The 27,854-nt window shown below is 38.0% G+C and overlaps 3 protein-coding genes and 1 pseudogene across 4 annotated transcripts; all 4 read right to left on the bottom strand.

Annotated features, from left to right (window-relative positions):
• Positions 1-935: 935 nt before the first annotated feature.
• On the bottom strand, positions 936-4,015 carry LOC135636037 (receptor-like protein EIX2). The gene has a single exon (XM_065147567.1). It carries the CDS (start codon positions 3,990-3,992, stop codon positions 957-959), a length of 3,036 nt encoding a protein of 1,011 aa, XP_065003639.1. The 5' UTR covers positions 3,993-4,015; the 3' UTR covers positions 936-956.
• A 3,633-nt stretch (positions 4,016-7,648) lies between these two features.
• Positions 7,649-18,197, bottom strand: LOC108952658 (probable phospholipid hydroperoxide glutathione peroxidase; annotated as a pseudogene).
• Positions 11,922-14,888, bottom strand: LOC135636455 (receptor-like protein EIX1). The gene has a single exon (XM_065148145.1). The coding sequence runs from the start codon at positions 14,886-14,888 to the stop codon at positions 11,922-11,924; it is 2,967 nt and encodes a 988-aa protein (XP_065004217.1).
• Positions 18,198-18,788: 591 nt separating the features above from the next.
• Positions 18,789-23,844, bottom strand: LOC135636785 (receptor-like protein EIX2). 2 transcript variants are annotated; one of them, XM_065148824.1, is made up of 2 exons: positions 23,460-23,844; positions 20,691-23,326 (listed from the first exon to the last, which is right to left on the bottom strand). In XM_065148824.1, exons 1-2 carry the CDS (start codon positions 23,573-23,575, stop codon positions 20,788-20,790), a joined length of 2,655 nt encoding a protein of 884 aa, XP_065004896.1. In that variant the 5' UTR covers positions 23,576-23,844; the 3' UTR covers positions 20,691-20,787. The 2 variants fall into 2 exon arrangements, with proteins under 2 accessions (XP_065004895.1, XP_065004896.1); XM_065148823.1 differs by having other exon boundaries at positions 18,789-23,842.
• Positions 23,845-27,854: the final 4,010 nt, after the last annotated feature.

The raw sequence follows: 27,854 nt of genomic DNA, 5'->3' as shown, positions 1-27,854 counted from the left end.
ATCTATAATTGGAGCATAATAAGAGGGCTCGAATAGGAAATAGCTATCGGTAGATGGATTCAGAGGATTCGTCATGGTACAAAGCTACCATTGGGCAACGTCTCACATGCATCATATTAGAATTAGATCTGGGCTACGATAGACCTTGACACGGAAAGTTAAGCCATAAGTGAGGAACTTATAATATCCTGATTAATTTCATGCCAAAAGTTGACAAGACAAAGAAAGACTTTTATGGGTGTACCATTATAATTTTAATTTAAATATTTTGATCAATAATTTAGAATTTTAGCTTTCAAAATTCCGGCACTTTACATATATACTAGCACTTTACAAAATGTTAGCTTACAAAATTAATATGCCTGATTCCAGATATACTAACACTGGATTTACATAAATAAGAGTGATGTATGACAAAAACACCTGTGCATAAGTTCAATAAGAGTCAAATTAATCGAATAAGGGTGGCCAAATCTTTTGCAGTAGAACTTGTGATATCAATTGTATCAGTCTTGACGTGTAATGGTTGGGAAGAACAAGACATGCAAATGCATTTGATAAAAGTTGATACTATAAACTTGGGAAAATAGAGGATGAATGCCGAGAAAAAAAGGGGAATCTTTTGAACTTCTGTTTTCAACCCCAAATGAGAAGGAAAGAAAAAGAAAACCATAAATGCCATCCATATCTTCGTGTAAGTTTTAGCCTCCTTTCATTTCTGCCAAACTGAACAACTTAAAAAAAGATGTCTATTTTGGAAAAACTAATTAAAAGTTGGAAGCTTTCTGGCAATGCCCAAAATTAAATCACTTCATATGATACTGAGATCTTGATAGAAATGGTTGAAATTGAGATTGCATGACTTACTTGTGTACAAGTATTCAGAAGAAGAAATTTTATTCAAGATAATGATATTATGTTCATGAGACGAACTCTCATATTAATGCTCAAATTTATTATTTTTGCTGGGAACAACAACGTCTTTTGATCCTAGACAGGTTTAGTATGGTGAACACATAAACTTTGTCAAGCATGTTGTCTATAAATCTAAAATAGTAAATATTCCAATTCTTGTTAAATAGCAATGGACCCCAAATTGCCCAGAAACCAGCAACAAATCCTAGTGCTATGCTCATGTAGAACCATATCATCTCATTCTCATCTCTATCATCCGCATTACTTTGACCTCGTGCTGTCTCACTAACATTGCAACTTTGATTCAGAGGAAGTCCACAAAGACCAGGATTGCCAGTATAGATAGATGGATCATTGAAGGTTAAAAGTTGATTACCGTGTGGAATTTCCCCTGACAAGTTGTTGTATGAGAGGTTCAAGAAAGCCAAAGAAGTCAGGGCAACGAGGTTAGAAGGAATTGTGCCAGAAAAGTTGTTCCTCGACAAGTCAAGAGACTCCAACTGTTGTAATTTACTGATATTTTCAGTGATTTCTCCTGTGAAATGGTTTCCAGATAAATTTAAGCTGAACAAGCCAGAAAGATTTGTTAGTTCTTCAGGTACTCCTCCAGATAGGTTATTATCTGATAGGTCAAAGATATTCACAAGCGAAAGTAACTTATCATAGTATAGAGTGTTTCCTTTAGTTGTTACTAGCATCCGTTCCTTATAACTATCTTCAATTGCATATGCGATCAAACTTGGAAACCTTCCAATAACTTTCATGGCAGTAAAATTTCCAAAGCTCCTTGGAATATTTCCTGACAGCTCATTATTGGCTAGGTCGAGCATTTGAAGAGCACTTAATCTTGAAAGATTTGGAGGAATATCTCCGGCCAACATATTTGATCGCAGTTTGAGGAACTCTAGATGAGTTAAACTTTCACCTATCCAGGTTGGAATTTCACCTTTCAAACCATTGTGTCCGGCATCAAGAAGGAGTAATTCCTTGCAATCTTTCAAGGACAAAGGCAACTCTCCAGATAGACTATTATTGCTCAAATGCAACGACCGAAGTGTTGATACGGAACATATTGACTCAGGAATAACTCCAGATATATTGTTGCTTGAAAAATCCATAACGTCAATTCTAGAAGAATTATTCCAGCAATTGGGGAGCTCTCCTGACAACATATTTTTTGAAAGATCAAGAGCCTCCAAGGCCCGTAGTTGGCATATAGAGAAGGGAATTTCACCACTTAAATTATTTTTTGAAAGCGATAAATATAAGAGGTAGGGCATATTCATGATGATGTCAAGTGAAATTGTTCCTGAAAAAGAATTGTTTGACAGATCTAATAATTCCAATCTAGGAGGAAAATATGGAAGGGGACCCTCGAAGTAGTTTGAACTTAAATCCAACCAGCTGAGGTTGTTTAAATGCAATATATTGGGTACGTGGCCACTGATCTGATTGCCGGAGACACTCACGTACTCTGCTGTGGAAATTAAGCCCCAAAACCAATTTGGCATAGCATCAATAATACCAGCATTAGGCATATCAATTTCTGAAATATTTATTTGCGATTGGAGCCATGTAGGGAACTCAGGACCCAGTTTGCAAGAGCCTATCCGAAGGGATTCAAGCTGGAAAGGAGGAAGCCAATCAGTCTTGACCTTCAGAGTCAAGGAGTTGGACCACAAATATAAGTGTTTCAATTTTGTGAGGTTTGCAAAATGTGCCTCAGACATGACACCCTCCAAAAAGTTCAGCTCAAGTTCCAACGAAACTAGCTGAGATAGCCACCCCATACTTTCTGGTATAGTTTCATTCAACTGATTTTGTTCAAGAGAGAGCTCCTGGAGTGATGCTAGTTGTCCAAGTGATACAGGAATGGGACCAGAAATCAGATTCTGCGATAACTGGAGTGATTTAAGCTTCCTGAGTTGGAATAACCATTCAGGCAGCTGCCCACTAATATTCGTGTAGGATAAGTCCAGAATCACTAGGCTCATCTTGATGCAACCAGAAAAAATTTCATCAAGTTCTAACAAATGTTGGTTGATATTGATGCCTGGCAATATTAAATTCTGTAGCTTGCACAAATTTTTGAAGGAAGTGGGTATTCCTCCTTGAAGAGAATTGTAAGCTAAATTAAGTTCCTTGAGGGAAGCCAAGTTACCAAAGGTCGGTGGAATATTACCCTGAAGGAAATTCCCATTGAGATCAAGGTGCTCAAGGCCACTTATGTTGGATAACCAAGAGGGCATCGTAGAGTTAATGAAATTTTCTGACAAATCAAGAACAGACAGTGATGTAAAGTTCACATGTGGAAGAGAGAGGGGAACACGTCCAATTGCACATTCAGATAAGTATATCTCCACGATAGAAGGAAGCATGTTCAGAGCTTCCATCCAGTGAGTACCATTTTGAAAGTTGACACTGTTCAGGTTGAGATGCTTTAGAGAAGAAAGGTGAGAAATCCAGAGTGCATCACCGATGCTAAATTCATTGAACTTAACCACAGAAAAAGAATTGGGAACGAAATCATTGGACAAGTCTAGATACTGCAGATTGGAGAGATTTCCCAGCTGGTGAGGCAGGACTCCACCCAATCCAGCTCTGGAGAGGTTGAGATATTGGAGCTGATGGAATGACCCCATGAATTCTGGAATATTAATGCCTCCAAAATCGTTCATGCTTAGGTCCAGGTACTTTAGGTGCTTCAGACCAAGTAAAGAAGGCCTCAACTCACCTCCTAAGATCCAGTTGTTGTGTGGCTCGTCACCAAAATCAGAGAAAGGATGCGGATTGTGGAGATCCAGCTTGACGACATGCCCAGTATGATTGCTGCAAGTCACACCCTCCCATTTGCAGCAGTCTTCACCCACCCAAGAGGACAGCCTGTTGGTAGGATCTTTCAGGCCTCGTTTGAACTCAAGTAGAGCACTTCTTTCGGGAGAGATGCAGCCTGAGGTTAGAGCTCCGTCGCAGATGTTGGGTTTTATCAGTTGAATGCATATGAAGGCCGAAAGGAAGAAAGGAATATAGACATTGTCTGTAGCCATGGAGTGGGGTTGTGGTTGCTGGTGCATCATAATGCAGGTATCTACTTGTACACAATATGGAGTGATAAGATGTCGCTCCTCCATTCATCTGTTAGTCCATTCTTCTGTGTGGTTGAGCATTAAGTCAAGGTCAAGCCTGTAAGTCAACAATCCATTTTCTAGGTCGACAATGATAGAAGGTGTCCATGATGTTCTACTGAGCAAATCCATTGTCATATACTTGTAATGTCTAAAATGAGTCCTAGAAACTAGAAAAACAACCATAATGGCAGCTAAATTCGTTAAGCTATTTAATTAGATTTTCATATTTCTGGCACCGGGAGTGCATAGAAACTGGCAAGAAATTTCACAGAACAGGTCGATTTTTCTTTTTGCATACACCTGAAAACAATTATTACCACAACCATGATTCCATCAATTGGGAGGAAAATTGTATACATGATCAAAGTGGATCATCTCACACCAACACAATTATCTTAGATTACAGATAATAAAAATACGCAGCTTATCTTAAGATTAATCATGACAAATCTGCGGTCGACAGCTTGCAATACACAAAATATTATTACCATGCCCTGTTTGGATCATCCTCCGTTAGTCTGAAACTACTCAACTGACGGATTCAAAGAGTAGACCAAGAAACCTTCAACGATTAGGCTGTCTGCCAATATCATGCACTTGTTCTTCATTTCATATTGTTGTCTATCCTCAAGTCAGTCAACTATGACTTCTGATTTTGACGAGTCCCAAAGTTGGAATAGCTTTCATCTAAAGACTCCAGCATCTTCTTGAATGTGAAGGTTTTGAGAATTTCCTGAGAACTGCTAAATAGGAGAAATTTGTAGCTATCAGACAACCATTATTAACACGAATAAGAGAAAGACAAGATTTGTTGTCTCCAAAAAGATAGCGATCAGCAGTCGCTGGGAAACTCTCCTGGAAATTGACATGACAATGCAACCGAGCAGAACAAGAGGAAGGAAGACCTTCAATTCCAGCTAACAAAGCCAAGTTGCTTCCTTATACTGTTCAATAGAAAGACCATATTGAAAGACCAAGGAAGACTGACGATTGCGAACAAAAGCAGCAAGTTGCTCATCTACAATTGCAACAGCAAGGTTGCATCATCTCTGAATCTTAGGTTGTGATCAGAATCTGTTGCCACCATTCCTCTTTTCTCAAGTCCCTGCATTCTAAAACGCTATCAAACTCAATTTTCTGTTTCCTTTTATCTTCAAAGAACTTGCTAACTAAAAGGAAGAAAAACATGATCATCTAAGACTTAAGTGCGGGAGCTTGTAATATCCCTATTAATCCCACGTCGGAATTAGACAAGACTAAGATAGACTTACAGAGATTAATGGAAGTACTAATATAAATTTTATTTAAATATTTTGATAAATAATTTGAATTTAATAAAATTGATAGACCAGTTAACCCTTAGTACCAGCATCGCGACACTCTGAGCACTCCCTTATATGATAAAGATTCAAGGAGATTGCTCAGCTAATGGCAATCTGAGCACTCTGTAAAATAGCACTCCAAAACTCCATCTTAATGGCAAAGCAGTTCTAACCACACCTTCACAATGTGTGATTGCTCAGCTACCATCTCCTCACAAGTCCAGAATTCTGTTGGCTGTCATACAACAGTTCTAACAAAAGCCCTAAATCTTTTTTCTCAGTTATCTTGTATCTTTTTCTTTTTCAGAAGCTTCTCAGAAACGTTCCTCAATGGAGCTTCACTCGGGTGTCATACCACTGTTGGCTTCCAATTTGGTTCAACTGTGGCAGGAACTGCAAACAGCCTAGGGCCTTGATGCTGAACTAAAAAAGCTGCAGAGCTCCGTCGCCATGATTCAAGCTGTACTGAATGATGCAGAGGAGAGGCAACAGATTAGGAACGCGGTGAAGCATTTGCTGAATGAGCTCAGCCAGGCTGCATATGATGCAAATGATATCTTGGACGAGGTGGCAACCGAACGCCAACGCCGTCAGCTGATCAAATATGCATCGCTGCGCAATTTCTTGGCCCCCATAAACCCTAAGCGCGAACTGTTCAATCGAGAAATATGCATCAGGGTAAAGGACAGAGAACACAGACTAGATTCCATAGCAAGGAGATGCCTCTTATCTGAATTGACTCAGCGTAGTGCACCCCTGAGGCAGGAGAGTTATCAGACCACCTCGCTAACTCCTTCCCTGGTTCTCGGTCGTGAGAGTGATATGCGAAAGATAAAAAATATGTTGCTGCCATTGGCTGAGGTGACTGACCGTAGCATCACAGTGATTCCTTTCTTTGGGATGCCTGGTATCGGGAAGACGACTCTCTCTTTCTCAACTAGTCTGCAATGATGAGTCTGTGAAGAACCATTTTGAGCTTAGACTATGGGCTTATGTGTCTCAGGATTTTGATACAAGGAGCATTACGAAGACCATCATTGAATCCATCGATGGTTTTCGGTGTGATTTTGTCAGCCTTGACAATCTTCAGAAAGAACTTGGAAAGAAGCTGAGTGGGAGGAGATACCTGCTTGTTCTGGATGATGTTTGGCATATGAGCCCACAGGACTGGGAGAGGATAAAAAACTTCTTCTACTCCGGTGCTCAAGGAAGTAAAATAATAGTGACCACCAGAATCGAAGAAGATGCTAACTAACTTCATGGCAACCTCACCCCCTGACCGTTTGGAGGGACTATCGAATGATGAATGCTGGTGTTTGGTTTGTCAATATGCATTGGCCCGAGATCGGAATGCAATGGTTGATGTTGATCCCTACAAGATGTATGTCGTCAACAAATGCACAGGCTTGCCCATGGCAGCTATAGCTTTGGGGTGTAGACTGTCAAGAGAAACTGACAGAAGCAAATGGAGTGCTATTTTACAGAGTGAGGCATGGGAATCCACCGGTGTGGATGGATACATTTCGGATGCTGTCAGCTTAAGCTACCAAATACTTGTCACAATATCTTAAGCCATGCTATACAAAAATATTATACACCTGCGCTATATATATATATATATATCGTAGCATTGTTAATATTCCTCTAAATTTGATTTCTTTTTCATATACCTTTTTACATATAAAGTTTTAATTTGAAAAAGAGTTGGCCAAATCTGGATTTCTAGAAAAAAACTTTCGTATAAGATCTTAATTTTAAGGTCAAATCATATGTCTCTCTCGTAATTCTAAATTATTTTTATGAATTAACGCAAATGATATGCTCTTGTGCAACAAAGCGTCGATCCTATAAAATTTATTTATTAATGTTGATAATGGTACCATGTAAATATAGTTGTAAAATTCAAGAACGAACATGGAGGTTCGAGGGTAATTGACATTTCAAAGCTTGTGAAGGCCTTTATTGAATCCACCTCGAACAATAGCCGAAAATAAGAAGTTAATTAGGTCTATTTAATGTAAGGATTAGAAAGATACAATTACAATTATAATTGAAGGACATCCATCCTGATCTAAATATGAATGGTGTATTGATAAAGTAAGAGTAATATATATGTCTAAAATAATAACAGAAATTGAAATTCTAAAGTTTAAATTTCTATTTTTAATTGTGTAAGAAACTCTCAAATTTATACAAATTTTGCTTATGATAACAACTTAATAACATAGAACCCATGCTTTATTTTTACCAACATCTTCTATTTAGCCAAGATGGACAAAATAATTAATTTTCAACATATTTCATGAATATATAAATTATAATTTTCATTCTCTTGTCTCCAGAATCCTTAATTACATATTTGAAATCTCCCGTGGTCGGATATATAATTAGACTAAGCTTTCTGTGATTAACATATTATCTTTGAAGCAATTGACACTTTAGCCATAGTCATATGTACTACAGCAGTCTGCAAGCAAGATCAGAGGCTGCAAGCATATGTAATTTATGAAGGCCTCAAAAGCTTCTTGATATCCTTCTGCAAAGTTATTTAAGATCAATCGTTAGATGATGGTATATTGTTGGCACCATCGAGTATATCGAATACGATTTGACAAAGGGTAAGAGGGATGAGGCAAGGGAGCTTTGGGTTTACCTCAGATGCTCAAAGGGGATGTGGTTGGGGCATAGCGACCTACAACACGACCATTCTTGTCCATCATGAACTTAGTGAAGTTCCACTTGATGCCATCCCCCAAAATGTCACCTTTGCTCGACTTCAAGAACTTGTATATGGGTGCAGCATTTTGATCATTCACATCGACCTATAGAAGAAAATTAATTGCAACTAGAAAGTCAAGCGACTGAGTAGGTTTCTCTCAAACATAATGATATGATAAAAAAAAAAAATCAATTTATATTGGGGTAAACACAGGTCAAGAATGGTTTAGCTGTGAGATTTGCCTACAGAAGATTATCGAAGGGATAAACCCAGAAATTGAGAAAATAAAAAAAGCAATAATTTACCTTGTCAAATATCGGATATTCAGCTTTGAATCGAGTGCAAGCAAACTCAACAATCTCCTCATTGGTTCTTGCCCAGCAAATTGGTTGCATGGAAAAGCCAGAATCTCAAAATCTGTGCCATTTAAACAATCATCATAGAAGAAATATGAGAACAAAAAATTTCATGACTGCATAAATTTGGCTCTCCTTTCCAGATAAAATTACTTCATGATGGATAGTGAGAACAGGCAGATTTATGCACCTCAATTCTATTTCATATGCTTCTCGTGGACAATTATGGGTGTCGAAAGCTGCAATTTTGAATTGCAGAATTTATCTGAATCATCTTAATAATAAGCAAAAGCCTGTTTTAGAAGATAAAGTTCACTTTAATTATCTTCACTCTATTTGAGTTTTATGATCCAAGATTTAGAAAATAGTCGATGAAAAAAGGATCAGGAAAGAGAATTTAACAAGTGTAAGAACATGCAGATCAACCAAAGAAACAAGATATCTGTTCCTTAATGTTACACATAACCTAGTAACGCAAAAACCTGTTGGCGTATTGAAGAGACTTGTGCTAATCCCAGGTTTACAAAGTCTCAAATGAAATCAGGAGTATTAAAGTTTCTAAAGAACAACAAACGCACATGATTTTATTAATAAACAAAGATCAATTTGATTTCCATTTGGCATCCAATGCCACCCTTAAAATGTTCTCTTAATGCTAAGATGCTGCGTGATAATAGCAATCCCTTCAAGCAATGTGAATAATGGTGCAAATAGATGTTCTGCAACAATTACATAAACTAAAATATGATAGCCAAAGATAGATAAACACATCCTTGCAAAAATTGTTACTTCACCATGAAACTTGTCTTTTCACCACCAACCAAGGATTAACTTGTTCACTAAAAAATGTCAATTAAATCCTTCTTTCTTGCTCTCACTGCTGCTCCATTTTATCCCTTCTCATAAAAGAAAAGCTACAGCCACTGAGCCATAATTTGTGCACTATTAATTAGTTTGTCATGGTCTTTCAATTGACACCACAGTCCAAGTTGCATAATAATTGAGACAAATCCAGCTCTTAAAAAAATTGAAATACAAGATACAAGACTCCTGAAGCCTCTAGTAATAAACAAGTTTGTGGAAAATATTGGCCAAATAGGTCTCAGCTTATCTTATAACTAGGGAATCAACATAAAAAAGCATATTCTTTTTCTGTTTGGTTCATGTATCAGCAGATGCCAAAAAAAAAAGTTCTAAGGCTAGCTATTGTTGAAGTCTCTGCCCAGTTATTGTGATGGAGAAAGTGCCAATTCAATAGGAATGGATTCAAAATGATGACACAACATGGATCGGGATTATAAATTCCTCCAATTTTCATCTATTGAATAGTGTTAAGTACTCTTGGAAAGTTTGTTGAGAAATATTTCTTTAACAAGATCTGATTATAAGGTATTAATTGGTAAGAACAGGCAGTTGTCCTGATTACAAAAACCAAAATAAGCCAATTAAGGTCAGAATTGCATACCTTTGTCCTTGTACGTCTCATATAGCTGAGTCAGTTCCTTGTAGTTTGAGTTAGTCAGCCCACTAACAAAGGTAAGAGATTTAGATACGATCAAGGACAGATACATTATCAAAATATTTTAAATTTTAAGAAAGTGAACAATGTTGAGAAATTGTAACAATCTCAGACAATCAAAACCTTCTAACATATGTTACTCTGTAACTCGAAGAACAGAAACAAACTTAATAGAGCTGCAGTACCATTGAGATGCAACATTGACAATCAGCAAGACCTTCCCTTTGTAAATGCTAAGATCCACAACATTTCCCCTGGCATCCTGCATCGGAATCCACACAACACATGATCATCATCATCAATCATCACCACCCACACTCGCAGAGAAAAAGTTTTCTTCCTCCACACTCCTTCAAGAATTCGTTCCGAACAAGAAACCAATGACCATAAAAAAATACATCAAGTTGCATATAATCACAAAAGATTAAAGATGTTCCAAGAATCGACAACCACGGTAAACTCGATCCATCCCTAGAACCAAGAACAATCACAAAGAAAGACCTAATCACAAGAAATCCACAACTACAGGGCAGTGGATCTTCAAAAATAAACCACCTTGCCGACTCCGGAAGACAAATTAAAACAAAACCAACGATAAAAACAACCAATCCCTTGTCAAAATCCCATCTTTCGAGCAGTCCTCCAAATCGAACAGCCGACTCAGACTAAGAAATCGATCTTTGAAAGGAGCCACCATCAAGCACACTAAAAAGACAAGGAAACGGAGCACACGATGACGATAGAAAACATAAACCCCGAGGGCCACCAACCTTGACGGTGAAGTCATGGATGGATCCGGCGGGCTTGGAGGAAGACATATCAGGCGCGAATCCGGAGATCACACGGCTTTGGTAATCGAGTGCTGCGTATGATTGACGCTTTTCTATTGGGGTTTTTATTTATTGGGTAATGCAAACAGCAAAAAGAGGGGCCCCATTTGAACTTGGCCTTTGATTGGCGCTGATCGTTCACAAAACAACACCAAAATGAAATAAAAGACTAACTGTTGACACTCAAAACCATATTAATAGTCTTCTTATGCCATACCTTTTCAACAATAGCAACAACAACAACAAAGCATATGACATCTCACATGAATTTTTAAGGTGGCCATAAATGGATCATTCTTTGCGTGCACATCTCATCCTTGTCACATTGACATGCATGTGAAAGCCTCTTCGGCCCAATTCCATCAGCTGCAGCAGCATGTCCCCCATTAATGGGAGACTCATCAACTGAAAAGATCTGAGCATGAGATCCAAGAAGATCATGCAGCTGCACATTTGGTGGACTTGAGCTTATGATGCATCCAATTTGTATTTGATTGATGAAGACAAGAATCTCAAACGAGAGGAGCATTACATGAGTAGATCATAAACAAGAGTAATGCATGATATAAAACACGTATGCATAAGTTCATTAAGAGTCAAATTAATCGAATAAGATGGCCAAATCTTTTACAGCAGAGCTTGTGATTGCAATTGTGTCAGTCTTGCCGCGTAATAGTTGGGAAGAACAAGACATGCATGCAAATGCATATTTGATGAAAGTAGATATCATAAACTTGGGAAAATAGAGGATGAAAGCAGATACTCTAAACTGAGAAAAAAAAGTTATCTTTTTAACTTCTGATTTGGACATCAAAAGAAAAGGAAAGAAAATAATACCATAAATTCTATCTATATCTTCGTAAAAGTTTTAACCTTCTTTCATTTCTGCCAAACTGAACAACTAAAAAAGGGGTGTCTATTTTGGAAAAAACTAATTAAAAGGTGCAAGCTTTTTGGCAATCCCCAAAATTAGAACACTTCATATGGTACTGAGATCTTGACAGAAATGATCAAAATTGAGAGTGCATGACTTACTTGTATACAAGTCCAGAAGTATTAAATTTTATTCAAGCTGATGATATGATATGAATGAGATGAACTCTCATACAGCAGATATTGATGTTCAAATTTATCATCCCTGGGAACAACAACTTTTTCTGATCCTAGAAACTTTCAGTACGGTAAACACATATACTTTGTCAAGCATGTTGTCTATAAATCGGAAGTAGTAAAGGTTCCAATTCTTGTTAAGTATTAAGGTACCCCAGACTGCCCAGAAACCAACAACAAATCCTGGTGCCATGCTCGTGTAGAACCATATCATCTCATTCTCATCTCTATCAGCTGCATTACTTCGACCTTGTGCTGTCTCATTGTCTTTACAACTTTGATTCAGAGGAAACCCACAAAGACCAGGATTGCCAATATAGATCGATGGATCATTGAATGTCAGAAGTTGATTACCAAGAGGAATTTCTCCTGACAAGTTGTTGTACGAGAGGTTCAAGTGAGCCAAAGAAGTCAGGAAAGCGAGGCTTGAAGGAATTGTGCCAGAAAAGTTGTTCCTTGACAAGTCAAGGGACTCCAACTGTTGCAATTTACTGATATTTTCAGTGATTTCTCCTGTGAAATGGTTTCCAGATAAATTTAAGCTAAATAAGCAAGAAAGACTTGTGAGTTCTTCAGGTACTCCTCCAAATAGGCTATTGTCTGAAAGATCCAAGATATTCATAAGCGGAAGCAACTCATCATAGGAGAAAGTGTTTCCTTTAGTTGTAATAAACATATGCTCCTTATATCTAATTTGACCTGTCGTCGAACTTGAAAAATTTTCAATTACTTTCATGGCAGTAAAATTTCCAAAGCTCCTTGGAATAGTTCCCGATAGCTCATTATCTGCAAGGTCGAGAAATTGGAGAGCACTCAATCTTGAAAGATTTGGAGGAATATCTCTGACCAACATATTTGATCGCAGATTGAGGAATCGCAGACTAGTTAAACTTTCACCTATCCAGGTTGGAATTTCACCTTTCAAATCATTATGTCCAGCATCAAGAAGGTATAATTTCTTACAATCCTTCAAGGACAAAGGCAGCTCTCCAGATAGACTGTTATTGCTCAAGTGCAACGACTGAAGCGATACTATGGAACATATTGACTCAGGAATAACTCCAGATATGCTGTTGCTTGAAAAATCTATAACTTCAATTGAGGAAGAATCATTCCAGCAACTCGGGAGCTCTCCTGATAACATATTTTTTGAAAGATCAAGAACCTCTAAAACCGACAGTTTGCATATAGAGAAGGGAATTTCACCACTTAAATTGTTTTCTGAAAATGATAAATACACGAGGTTAGACATATTCGTGGAGATGACAAGTGAAATTGTTCCTGAAAATGAATTGTTTGACAGATCTAATAATTCCAATCCAGGAGGAAAATATGGAAGAGGACCCTCGAAGTAGTTTGAACTTAAATCCAACCCGTAGAGGTTGTTTAAATGCAATAAATTGGGTACGTGGCCACTGATCTGATTGCCGGAGACACTCACGTACTCTGCTGTGGAAATTAAGCTCCAAAACCAGTTTGGCATAGCATCAATAATACTAGCATTAGACATAACAATTTCTGAAATATTTATTTGCGACTGGAGCCATGCAGGGAACTCAGGACCCAGTTTGCAGGAGCCCATCAGAAGGGATTCTAGCCGGAAGGGAGGAAGCCAATTGCTTTTGACCTTTAGAGCCAAGGAGTTGGACGACAAAGACAAATATTTCAATTCTGTGAGGTTTCCAAAATGCGCCTCAGACATTACACCCTCCAAATTGTTGTGCCCAAGGTCCAAAACGACTAGCTGAGATAGCCACCAGACACTTTCTGGTATAGTTTCGTTCAACTGATTTACCCCAAGATAGAGCTCTTGGAGTGATGCTAGTTGTCCAATTGATACAGGAATAGGACCAGAAATCAGATTCTGCTCCAACTGTAGTGATTTAAGCTTCCTGAGTTGGAATAACCATTCAGGCAGCTGCCCACTAATATTCGTTCCGGATAAGTCCAGGCTCTCTAAGCTCATCTTGATGCAACCAGAGAAAATTTCATCGAGTTCTAACAAATCTTTGCTGATATTGATGCCTGACAATATTAAATTCTGCAACTTGCACAGATTTTTGAAGGAAGTGGGTATTCCTCCTCGAAGAGAATTGTAAGCTAAATTAAGTTCCTTGAGGGAAGCCAAGTTACCAAAGGTCGGTGGAATATTACCCTGAAGGAAATTCCCATTGAGATCAAGGTGCTCAAGGCCACTTATGTTGGATAACCAAGAGGGTATCGTAGAGTCAATGAGACTATCCGACAAATCAAGAACAGACAGTGATGTAAAGTTCACATGTGGAAGAGAGAGGGGAACACTTTGAATTGCACAGTCAGATAAGTATATCTCCACAATAGAAGGAAGCATGTTCAGAGCTTCCAGCCAGTGAGTACCATTTTGAAAGTTAACACTCTTCAGGTTGAGATGCTTTAGAGAGGAAAGGTGAGAAATCCAGAGTGCATCACCAATGCTAAATTGATGGATCGGAGCCACAAAAATGTCATCGGATAGGTCTAGATACTGCAGATTGGAGAGATTTCCTAGCTGGTGAGGCAGGAGTCCACCCAATCCAGCACGGGAGAGGTTAAGATATTGGAGTCGATGGAATGACCCCATGAATTTTGGAATATTAATGCCTCCAAAATCGTTCATGCTTAGGTCCAGGTACTTTAGGTGCTTCAGACCAAGTAAAGAAGGCCTCAACTCACCTCCTAAGGTCCATTTGTTGTATGGCTCATCATCATAGAAAGGATGCGGATTGTGGAGGTCCAGCTTGACGATATGCCCAGCATGATTGCTGCACGTCACACCCTCCCATTTGCAGCAGTCTTCACCCACCCAAGAGGACAGCCTGTTGGTAGGATCTTTCAGGCCTCGTTTGAACTCAAGTAGAGCACTTCTTTCGGCAGGGATGCAGCCCGAGGTTAGAGCTCCGTCGCAGACGTTGGGTTGAATGCATAGGAAGGCCAATAAGTAGAAGAGAACGTAGACATTTTCTGTAGCCATGGAATGGGGTTATGGTTGCTGGTGCATCACAATGCAGGTATCAACTGGTATATAATATGGAGTGACAAGCTTTCTCTCCTCCATTCATCTGTTAGTCCATTCTTCTGTCGGTCAAGTGTCAACAATCCATTTTCTAGGTTGACAATGATAGAAGGTGTCCATGATGTTCTACCGAGCAAATCCATTGTAATGCCTAAAATGAGTCCTAGAAAGTAGAAAAACAACCATAATGGCAGCTTAATTCATTAAGCACTACCACCGGTAGTGCATAGAAACTGGCAAGAAATTTGACAGAACAGGTCGAGGAAGCACTACCACAATGGCAGATGGTCCATATATATGATGTGATCATTCTACTACCAGTTCAACACTCGGTCCTACTTGCAGAAGCATGATGACCAGAATGAATGATAATATCACACTTCTAACTACTGAAAGAGAGATATGGTGGTCCAAATTGACAATCAAAATTGCTGTCATATATTAAGCTCACAATTGTCACGCTATCATTGTTACACAGACATTTCTGCATAAATTATCCAAAATTTCTTTGCATGCCCTCCTAATTCTTATACCCAAAACATAGTCTTCATACTTACCACCTACGCAACATTTAAGATTTAATTATTTGGTACAATTCATTTCTAAATTACGATATCTGTGAATAATTTATATTATATTCTCGTTGATGAATTATTTCTTGAACTCGTTCAAAATATAAAAACACATCTACGTAATATATATATATATATATATATATATATATATATATATATATATATATATATATATATACATATATATGCAAAATTCATAAATATTATAGTGAATCTACATGATTTGACTCTCAATGTTAAATTCAAATTTACATCACTATTCTTTACACACACATATATCCTTCATGAAACTAATAATAATGATTAGTCTGAGTTAATTGGGCATATGCAAACGTGCGTGACATAAATACAATATTTAAGTGACATAAATTCAATTGTGACGAAAATTGTGTACATGATCATGCCGTCACAGTGGATTATCTCACACCAATACAATTATCCTAGATTACAGATAATAAAAATACGCAGCTTATCTTAAGGTTAATCATGAGAAATCTGTGGGTTGTGACAAGAGTGCATAGGGAGCTATCGAAGACATGTTTCAATCGATCAGTTGGATCTCTACTTCCAATAAATATTAAATGGGATAAGAGCGTAGACCAAGAAACCTTCAACTATTAGGTTATCTGTCAATATCATGTATTTGTTCCTCATTTCATATTGTTGTCTATCCTCAAGTCAGTCAACCATGATGCCTGATCTTGATGAGCCCCAAAGTTGGAACAGCTTTCATCTAAAAAACGAACTCTTCAAGAACCCTATCACGAGTTTTAAATGACTGGAGCATCTTCTTGAATGTGAAGGTTCTGAGAATTTCCTGAGAACTGCTAAATAGGAGAAATTAGTAGCTTTCGGACAACCATACTAAATACGAATAAGAGAGACGAGATTTGTGGCCACCAAAAAGACAGCTATCAGCAGCTGGGAAACTCTCCTGGAAATTGACATGATAATGCAACTGAGCAGAACTAGACGAAGGAAGACTTTAACAGAGCCAAGTTGCTTCCTAATACTTTCCAATTGAAAGATCAAGGAAGACTGACGATTGCAAACAAAAGCAAGTTGCTCATCTACTAATGCGACAGCAAGGTTTAATCATCTCTGAATCTTAGGTTGTGATCAGAATCTGTTGCCACCATTCCACTTTTGCTCATGTCCATGAATTCTAAACCTCTATCCATCTCAATTTTTTGTTTCTTTTATCATCAAGAACTAACTAACTTTACTCATGAAAAGGAAGAAAACGATGATCATCTTAGCCTTAAGTGAGGGAGCTTGTAACATCCCGATTAGTCCCATGTCAGAAGTGAGCAAGACTAAGATAGACTTACAAAGATTTGATGGGTGTACTGCTAAAATTTTAATTGAAGTATTTTAATCAATAGTTTGAGCTTAATAAAATTGACAAACTAGTTAGCCCATCATTCCGACACTCTGAGCACTCCCTATAAAGATTCCAGGGCAGACTGAGTCAACCAGATATTGGATTGTTAACTGATCTTCAAACACTTTCAAGATATATTGTGAGCACAAGGCTTCACTGTGGTTTATCTCAGTTGAGGGACTTGAACAATCTCCATGGTGAACTTCTCATTGCAAGACTTGATCTTGTTTTCAAGGCAGCAGAAGCTGTTGAAGCAAACCTCATGAGCAAGGAACATATCAACAGGCTGGAGTTGACATGGAACTACAGTAATATAACTGAAGCAGTTGCACAAAGTATTGGATATGAGGAGAAAGAATATGTTCTAAAAAATCTCAGACCGCATACGAACCTGAAAGAGCTTGGAATAGTTGGGTATGGAGGAACATCATTTCCAACTTGGGTAGGAGATCCTTCCTTCTCCAATCTAGTCACCTTATGGATCTGCAACTGTGATAATTGTTTTAACCTCCCACCACTTGGCCAATTACCGAAGCTTAAATATCTATACATAAAAGAAATGCATCGGGTGCAGCACCTTGACTGCTCATTTTGTGGCAGTAACAAGCAAAGGTTTCCATCATTGGAGAAGCTACATCTAGAAACAATGTCAGGACTGGAAGAATGGTGTGGTGCTGATGACTGTGTTTTGCCTTCTCTTCGTGAGCTTGTTATCAAGGACTGCTTTGCTCTTGACCAATTAAAGCACAAATTTCCTGCTTTGACGAAGTTGGTGATAGAAGCATCCCAAAGTTTTGCTGGCCTATCTGACTTCCCAGCACTCAAATCACTAGAAGTGAAGACTACTGATGACTGGATTTGGAGTTCCTGGTCTGTTGTTTCCTTGCTTCCCTCCCTGACTCTCAGTGGACTGCAACGGAGAACCTTTCCTTCAATATACAAGGTTCCCATGCTTTGATCCGTCGATTGGAAATTAGTCACTGCAATCAATTGTTATCATTACCGGATGATTGGCTCCCGACCGGCCTGTTGTACTTGGCCATCAAGCACTGCCCTGAGCTCCATACTCTTCCCAAAGGACTGCCAAAACTAATAAAGTTAGAGGACTTGGCGATCGAAAACTGCAGGCATCTCATGTATTTACCAGTTAGCCTCATAAACATGGCCTCACTTGCACGTCTCGAGATCTCAGACTGTCCTGGCCTCTTGTGCTTGCCAAATGATGGTTTTCCAAGCAAACTTCAATTTTTTAGCATCAGTAACTGCCCGAGCTCAGGCTACAATGCCTTGGGATGGGTGATCAAGGCTGGTACACTCTTCAGCACAATCTGCAGGTGTGGATAGATGGAGAACTACAAACTTCCTTGGTTCATCACTACCCTCAATTCACACAAGCACTGAATATATCAAGGTAAGCTGCACCTTAACTCTACATTCTTCATGCCCTTTAGCAGTTTTTTGCTTCCTGCAATTACATGCTCCTGTTATTATTAAATGGTCAATCACTGAATTGTACACTATGTAGCATGTGGATTTTGCAAACTGTAGTAGGCACTTCGGAATTATATATAACAGTATCAGGAGATTCATCTCATCTTTTCAAATGTAAATGCAAGTTGCATTAGCATCATCTTCTACAGGAGGATTTTCTTTACACTGGAACTCATTTTTATTTTTCTTTTTCTTTTGAGAAGTTAACAGCACCACGATATCATGAGGTCAGAGTTGAAATCTCAAGCAAGTAGATAAGAACAATGACAGATACATTATCAATATATTTTAAATTTTAAGAAAGTGAACAATGTTGAGAAATTGTAACAATCTCAAACAATCATAACCTTCTAACATATGTTAATCTGTAACTCGAAGAACAGAAGCAAACTTAATAGAGCTGCAGTACCATTGAGATGCAACATTGACAATCAGCAAGACCTTCCCTTTGTAAATGCTAAGATCCACATCATTTCCCCTGGCATCCTGCATCGGAAGCCATACAACACATGATCATCATCATCAATCATCACCACCCACACTCGCAGACAAAAAGTTTTCTTCCCCCACAAACAACAGAAACTCCTGACACTCGAGGCATCAGCACATCAGCAGATACAATACGATGATAGTTGTCCAATCTGGGGGCTAATTGATCTGTACATATCTCATTTGACTTGACAGAAAACAAAGGATTAAGTCGAGAACGATGAAGGAAAATACACTTCATTAGCTTCAAGAACTCGTTCCGAACAAGAAACCATTGACCATCAAAAACTACATCATGTTGCATATAATCACATAAGATTCCAAGAATCGACAACCACGGTAAACTCGATCCATCCCTAGAACCAAGAACAATCACAAAGAAAGACCTAATCACAAGAAATCCACAACTACAGGGCAGTGGATCTTCAAAAATAAACCTCCTTGCCGACTCCGGATGACAAATTAAAACAAAACCAACGATAAAAACAACCAATCCCTTGTCAAAATCCCATCTTTCGAGCAGTCCTCCAAATCGAACAGCCGACTCAGACTAAGAAATCGATCTTTGAAAGGAGCCACCATCAGCACACTAAGAAGACAAGGAAACGGAGCACACGATGACGATAGAAAACATAAACCCCGTGGGCCACCAACCTTGACGGTGAAGTCATGGATGGATCCGGCGGGCTTGGAGGAAGACATATCAGGCGCGAATCCGGAGATCTAGAAAAGGCGAAGAAGCGACGCGGAAGAGAAAACGAGCAGCAGCAGTAGAAAAGGGATAGAATATGCAGAGGCCACCGGCTTGGTAATTGAGTGCTGCGTATGATTGACGCTTTTCTATTGGGGTTTTTATTTATTGGGTAATGCAAACAGCAAAAAGAGGGGCCCCATTTGAACTTGGCCTTTGATTGGCGCTGATCGTTCACAAAACAACACCAAAATGAAAGAAAAGACAACTGTTTGACACTCAAAACCATATTAATAGTCTTCTTATGCCATACCTTTTCAACAAGAGCAACAACAACAACAAAGCATATGACATCTCACATGAATTTTGAAGGTGGCCATAAATGGATCATTCTTGCGTGCACAGATCATCCTTGTCACATTGACATGCATGTGAGAGCCTCTTCGACCCAATTCCATCAGCTGCAGCAGCATGTCCCCCATTAATGGGAGACTCATCAACTGAAAAGATCTGAGCATGAGATCCAAGAAGATCATGCAGCTGCACATCTGGTGGACTTGAGCTTATGATGCATCCAATTTGTATTTGATTGATTAAGACAAGAATCTCAAACGAGAGGAGCATTACATGAGTAGATCATAAACAAGAGTAATGTATGATATAAAACACCTATGCATAAGTTCATTAAGAGTCAAATTAATCGAATAAGATGGCCAAATCTTTTACAGCAGAGCTTGTGATTGCAATTGTGTCAGTTTTGACGTGTAATGCTTGGGAAGAAGAAGACATGCAAATGCATTTGATGAAAGTAGATACCATAAACTTGGGAAAATAGAGGATGAAAGCAGATACTATATAACTGAGAAAATAAAAAAAAGAGGATCTTTTTAACTTCTGATTTGGACATCTAAAGAAAAGGGAAGAAAATAATACCATAAATTCTATCTATATCTTCATAAAAGTTTTAACCTTCTTTCATTTCTGCCAAACTGAACAATTAAAAAAGGGGTGTCTATTTTGGAAAAACAAATTAAAAGGTGCAAGCTTTTTGGCAATCCCCAAAATTAGAACACTTCATATGGTACTGAGATCTTGACAGAAATGATCAAAATTGAGAGTGCATGACTTACTTGTATACAAGTCTAGAAGTATTAAATTTTATTCAAGCTGATGATATGATACTAATGAGATGAACTCTCATACAGCAGATATTGATGTTCAAATTTATCATCCTTGTTGGGAACAACAATGTTTTCTGATCGTAGAAACTTTCAGTACGGTAAACACATATACTTTGTCAAGCATGTTGTCTATAAATCGGAAGTAGTAAAGGTTCCAATTCTTGTTAAGTATTAAGGTACCCCAGACTGTCCAGAAACCAACAACAAATCCTGGTGCCATGCTCGTGTAGAACCATATCATCTCGTTCTCATCTCTATCATCTGGATTACTTTGACCTTGTGTTGTCTCACTGTCTTTGCAACTTTGATTCAAAGGAAACCCACAAAGACCAGGATTGCCAGTATAGATAGATGGATCAGTGAAGGTCAGAAGTTGATTACCAAGAGGAATTTCCCCTGATAAGTTGTTGTATGACAGGTTCAAGTGAGCCAAATAAGTCAGGGCAGCGAGGCCAGAAGGAATTGTGCCAGAAAAGTTGTTCCTTGATAAGTCAAGGGACTCCAACTGTTGTAATTTACTGATATTTTCAATGATTTCTCCTGTGAAATGATTTCCAGATAAATTTAAACTGAATAAGCCAGAAAGGCTTGTGAGTTCTTCGAGTACTTCTCCAAATAAGTTATTATCCGAGAGGTCCAAAATATTCATAAGCGAAAGTGACTTGTCATAGTCTTGAGTTCGTCCTTTAGTTGTTACTAGCATCTGCACCTTGTAACTTGTTGCATCTGTCATCCTACTTGAAAACTTTCCATTAACTTTCATGGCAGTAAAATTTCCAAAGCTCCTTGGAATACTTCCCGACAGCTTATTATCTGCAAGGTCGATAAATTCGAGAGCACTTAATTTTGAAAGATTTGGAGGAATATCTCCGTCCAACATATTTGATCGTAGATTGAGGAACCTCAGACTAGTTAAACTTTCACCAATCCAAGTTGTAATTTCACCTTTCAAATCATTATGTCCAGCATCAAGAAGGACTAATTTCGTACAACCTTTGAATGACAAAGGCAACTCTCCAGATAAACTATTACTGCCCAAGTGCAATGACAGAAGCGATTCTATGGAACATATTGTCTCCGGAATAACTCCAGATATGTTGTTGCTTGAAAAATCCATATCTTTGATACTGGAAGAATTATTCCAACAATTGGGGATCTCTCCTGACAACATATTTTTTGAAAGATCAAGAACCCATAAGGCCTGCAGTTGGCATACAGAGAAGGGAATTTCACCACTTAAATTGTTTTCTGAAAATGATAAATATAGGAGGTCAGGCATATTCATGATGATGTCAAGTGAAATTGTTCCCGAGAATGAATTATTTGACAGATCTAATAATTCCAATCCAGGAGGAAAATACGGAAGAGGACCCTCGAAGTAGTTTGAACTTAAATCCAACTCGATGAGGTTGTTTAAATGCAATAAATTTGGTACGTGGCCACTGATCTGATTGCCGGAGATACTCACGGATCCTGCTGTGGAAATTAAGCTCCAAAACCAGTTTGGCATAGCATCAATAATACTAGCATTAGACATATCAATTTCGAAAATATTTATTTGCGACTGGAGCCATGCAGGGAACTCAGGACCCAGTTTGCAAGAGCCCATCCAAAGGAATTCAAGCAGGAAGGGAGGAATCCAATTGCTCTTGACCTTCAGAGCCAAGGAGTAGGACGACAAAATTAAGTATTTCAATTCTGTGAGGTTTCCAAAATGCGCCTCAGACATTACACCCTCCAAATTGTTGTGCCCAAGGTCCAAAACGACTAGCTGAGATAGCCACCAGACACTTTCTGGTATTGTTTCGTTCAACTGATTTACCCCAAGATAGAGCTCTTGGAGTGATGCTAGTTGTCCAATTGATACAGGAATAGGACCAGAAATCAGATTCTGCTCCAACTGGAGTGATTTAAGCTTCCTGAGTTGGAATAACCATTCAGGCAGCTGCCCACGAATATTCGTTTCGGATAAGTCCAGGCTCTCTAAGCTCATCTTGATGCAACCAGAGAAAATTTCATCGAGTTCTAACAAATCTTTGCTGATATTGATGGCTCTCAATATTAAATTCTGCAGCCTGCACAGATTTTTGAAGGAAGTGGGTATTCCTCCTTGAAGAGAATTGTTATTAAAATTAAGTTCCTCGAGGGAAGCCAAGTTACCAAAGGTCGGTGGAATATTACCCTGAAGGTTGTTGTAACTGAGATCAAGGTGCTCAAGGCCACTTATGTTGGATAACCAAGAGGGCATCGTAGAGTTAATGAGATTATCCGACAAATCAAGAACAGACAGTGATGTAAAGTTCACATGTGGAAGAGAGAGGGGAACACTTTGAATTGCACAGTCAGATAAGTATATCTCCACGATAGAAGGAAGCATGTTCAGAGCTTCCAGCCAGTGAGTACCATTTTGAAAGTTAACACTGTTCAGGTTGAGATGCTTTAGAGAAGAAAGGTGAGAAATCCAGAGTGCATCACCAATGCTAAATTCATGGACCGGAGCCACAAAAATGTCATTGTATAAGTCTAGATACTGCAGATTGGAGAGATTTCCCAGCTGGTGAGGTAGGAGTCCACCCAATCCAGCACTGGAGAGGATAAGATATTGGAGATTATGGAATGACCCCATGAATTCTGGAATACTAATGCCTCCAAAATTGTTCATGCTTAGGTCCAGGTACTTTAGGTGCTTCAGACCAAGTAAAGAAGGCCTCAACTCACCTCCTAAGGTCCAGTTGTTGTATGCCTCGCCACCAACATAAGATAAAGGAGGCGGATTGTGGAGGTCCAGCTTGACGACATGCCCAGTATGATTGCTGCAAGTCACACCCTCCCATTTGCAGCAGTCTTCACCCACCCAAGAGGACAGCCTGTTGGTAGGATCTTTCAGGCCTCGTTTGAACTCAAGTAGAGCACTTCTTTCGGCAGGGATGCAGCCTGAGGTTAGAGCTCCGTCGCAGACGTTGGGTTTTATCAGTTGAATGCATAGGAAGGCCAATAAGTAGAAGAGAACGTAGACACTGTCTGTAGCCATGGAATGGGGTTCTGGTTGCTGGTGCATCACAATGCAGGTATGTAGATAATATGGACTGAGAAGATCCCTCTCCTCCATTCACCTGTTAGTCCATTCTTTTGTGTGGATGAGCATTAAGTCCAGGCCAAGCGCGTAAGTCAACAATCCATTTTCTAGGTTGACAATGATAGAAGGTGTCCATGATGTTCTACTGAGCAAATCCATTGTCATACACTTGTAATGTCTAAAATGAGTCCAAGAAACTAGAAAAACAACAATAATGGCAGCTTAATTCGTCAAGGTATTTAATTAGATTTTCATATTTCTGGCACCGGTAGTGCATAGAAACTGGCAAGAAATTTCACAGAACAGATCGATTTGTCTTTTTTCATACACCTGAAAATAATTATTACCAATGACCACGATTCCATCAATTGTGAGGAAAATTGTATACATGATCACAGTGGATCATCTCACACCAACACAATTATCTTAGATTACATATAATAAAAATACGCAGCTTATCTTAAGATTAATCATGAGAAATCTGCGGTAGACAGCTTGCAATACACAAAATCTTATCATGCCCTGTTTGGATCATCCTCCATTAGTCTGAAACTATTCAACTGACGGATTCAAAGAGTAGACCAAGAAATCTTCAACTATTAGGCTGTCTGCCAATATCATGCACTTGTTCTTCATTTCATATTGTTGTCTATCCCCAAGTCAGTCAACTATGACTTCTGATTTTGACGAGTCCCAAAGTTGGAATAGCTTTCATCTAAAGACTCCAGCATCTTCTTGAATGTGAAGGTTTTGAGAATTTCCTGAGAACTGCTAAATAGGAGAAATTTGTAGCTATCAGACAACCATTATTAACACGAATAAAAGAAAGACAAGATTTGTGGTCACCAAAAAGACAGCGATCAGCAGTCGCTGGGAAACTCTCCTGGAAATTGACATGATAATGCAACTGAACAAGAGGAAGGAAGACCTTAAATCCCAGCTAACAGAGCCAAGTTGTTTCCTTGTACTTTTCAATAGAAAGACCAAGGAAGACTGACGATTGCGAACAAAAGCAAGTGTCTCATCTACTATTGCAACAGCAAGGTTGCATCATCTTTGAATCTTAGGTTGTGATCAGAATCTGTTGCTACTGTTCCTCTCGTCAATTTTTTTTTTCTTTATCTTCGAGAACTTGCTAACTTTACTCATGAAAAACAAAGAAAACAATGATCATCTCATGTTAAAAAAGTAAATCTTGCATAAAGAGACTAACCATGCATCACTCTATCACTCTGTGAGACTAGATTAATCATGTATCTCTCTATTGTGTCGATACTCTTAACAAACTAATGAGCTATTAAAACTTAAACCATTGATTAAAGTGTTTAAGTTAAAATTAATAATAATAAGTTCCTCATATCTTTATAAGTCAATCTTAATCATATCTACTTTATAAATCAGGATATTACAAACTCTTTCACTTGATATCTTCGTCAAAGCCCAGTATAACCTAGAAACATCTAATAAAATTAGAACATACAGAAAAGATTAACATGAGCGACATGTATAAATTAAGAAATAGTATTAGATATGACCTAGTATTTATAAATTATTAACAATTAAACCATATTAATAGTCTTCTTATGTCATACCTTCTCATCTATAACAATAACAATAACAAACCATAGAACAACACACTTGTTTAGGAAAGAAAATTGTGAAACTAATTAGTTAACCACTTATGTTAAAACCAATTATCTTTTTATTTTTATTTTTTAATCTTTTGATTCTCTATAAGGCGAATGAGTATATTTCCTATCAATTTCATTAATAAGTTCTTTTTCTATAAATAATAAATCTATACCTTCTACTCAAATCCACAAAGAGCTACTCAAATCTTGCTCCTTGAAATTATTTTTAAATTTATTGTGTACTGGAGACTTTCTAATTTATACAAATTTTATTGATAATACCAACTGTATGGTCAAAATAATTAGTTTTCAATATATTTCAAAAAAGATAAATAATAATATTCATTCTCTTATCTTTAGATGTCTCCTTTTGGCACTTCAAATTTCTTGCGATGAGATATCTAGTTGTAGAATTCAAGAACAAACATGAAGCTTGTGAATGCCTTTTGTTACGTGCTCCTCGAATCATAACAGAAAATAAAATGTTAATCGGAGCTAGGTCTATTTAATGTAAGGAATAGATAGATCTAATTACAATTACAATTATAATTGAAGGGCATCGATCCTGATCTAAATATGGATGGTCCATTGATAAATTGGGAATAACATATATGTGAAATATAACAATACGGATTGTAATTCTAAAGTTTAAATTTCCAGTTTTGATTGTGTATTGGACTCTCTAATTTATACAAATCTTGCTGATGATACCAACTTGATATCTTAGTACCTAAGTTTTCCTTTTACCAACATATTTTTGTTTAGCCAAGATGATCAAAATAATTAATTTTTAATATATTTCAAGAAATCACTCGTGGTGGGATTTCTAGTCAAACTAACCTTTCTATAAATAACACATTATCTTTTGAGCAATAGATATTTTTATTTATAAAAATAATAACAACAAATCATAATATCTCAATTATTTAAAATCAATTCTCGAGTTTTGTATCTATAATTAAATAAAAATATTTAAATTTTTATTTATGGATACTAGAAAAATTATAAATCTCGATTCATTCCTGATCTTAATCACTCTTATTTATGGAGGGTGATAATTAGATCCATAAGAAAATGTTGATGTAACACCTCTTCTTTGTTTTGCGTCTACAAAACAGTTTGAACCAAGAATTACATTCTTATGAACTTTGCTTACGTTTGAGTGCTAATGGCAACAGGTAATCAAATGAAGCTCGTCTACATCCCGAGTCATGACACAGAATCCATGGCAAACTTCAATGTGAGCGGCTCGGAGAGGGGCCACACGCTGTTGATCATAAATGGATTATTCCTGCATGCACAGATCGTCCTTGTCACATCGACATGCATGCGAAAGCCTCTTCGTCAATTCCATGAGCTGCACCATGTCCCATCAATGGGAGACTCATCAAGTGAAAAGATCTGAGCATGAGATCCAAGAAGATCATGCAGCTGCACATTTGGTGGACTTGAGCTTATGATGCAACCAATTTGTATTCGATTGATGAAGACGAGCATCTCAAACAAGAGGATCATTACATGAGTAGATCATATTAAACAGCCCCATCTGTTGCAACTGCAGATGCATCCATAGCTTCTTCGGTCGGATAGTTGTAGCAATGTACAGTTTGGAGGATACAAACTTACAGTAAGACTCAACACGCAACGAGAGATCCCCTTAAAGTTCTACATGGGCGCAAGAAGCATGAAGCACAAGTAACATCTCAAATACAACAAGTCTCTTGTGTATGAACCTTATTTGCTCTTAGAGAGCACCACAACTTTGAACGATAGAAAGCACATACGAAACCATCACAAGCTATTCCAGTGTACATACAATTCAGATCCAAGATACTCCTGCTCTAACTCAGGCTGTCCTATTTTGGGCAGAATTCGAGTATCTTGACCGTGATGCCAAGTTATTCTATAACAAAATTCAGACTGCACTAACATATGGAAGCTCTTTGATGTGAAATAAATTTAATCTTCGAAGAGATTTAGAAGAAGACGTACCTTTGCTTGAGAGGCTCTCACCAATGTGGACTCTAGGGAGGGTCAATGATCATTTAAACCTTGATCTCTAGAAAAAATTAGTAATGTAAAATGAAATCTGATTCTAGATATACTGACACTGGATTTACATAAACAAGAGTAGCGTATGGTAGAAACACCTGTGCGTAAGTTCAATAAGAGTTCAATTATTCGAATAAGGTGGTCAAATCTTTTGCAGCCGAACTTGTGATCGCAATTGTATCAGTTTTGACGTGTAATGCTTGGGTAGAACAAGACATGCAAATGCATTTGATGAAAGTAGATACTATGAACTTGGGAAAATAGAGGATGAAAAAGAAAGAAAGAAAATAAAACCATAAATTCTATGTATATCTTCGTAAAAGTTTTAACCTCCTTTCATTTCTGCCAAACTGA

The sequence above is a fragment of the Musa acuminata genome, chromosome BXJ3-4, assembly GCF_036884655.1.
Source record: "Musa acuminata AAA Group cultivar baxijiao chromosome BXJ3-4, Cavendish_Baxijiao_AAA, whole genome shotgun sequence".
Taxonomy (NCBI): domain Eukaryota; kingdom Viridiplantae; phylum Streptophyta; class Magnoliopsida; order Zingiberales; family Musaceae; genus Musa; species Musa acuminata.
This window is presented reverse-complemented; position numbering and strand designations above follow the sequence as displayed.

Excerpts from the sequence above, each read along its gene's own strand:
- LOC135636455 (XM_065148145.1), bottom strand. The coding sequence starts at position 14,888 with ATGGCTACAGAAAATGTCTACGTTCTCTTCTACTTATTGGCCTTCCTA.
- LOC135636037 (XM_065147567.1), bottom strand. The coding sequence starts at position 3,992 with ATGATGCACCAGCAACCACAACCCCACTCCATGGCTACAGACAATGTC.
- LOC135636785 (XM_065148823.1), bottom strand. The coding sequence starts at position 23,799 with ATGCACCAGCAACCAGAACCCCATTCCATGGCTACAGACAGTGTCTAC.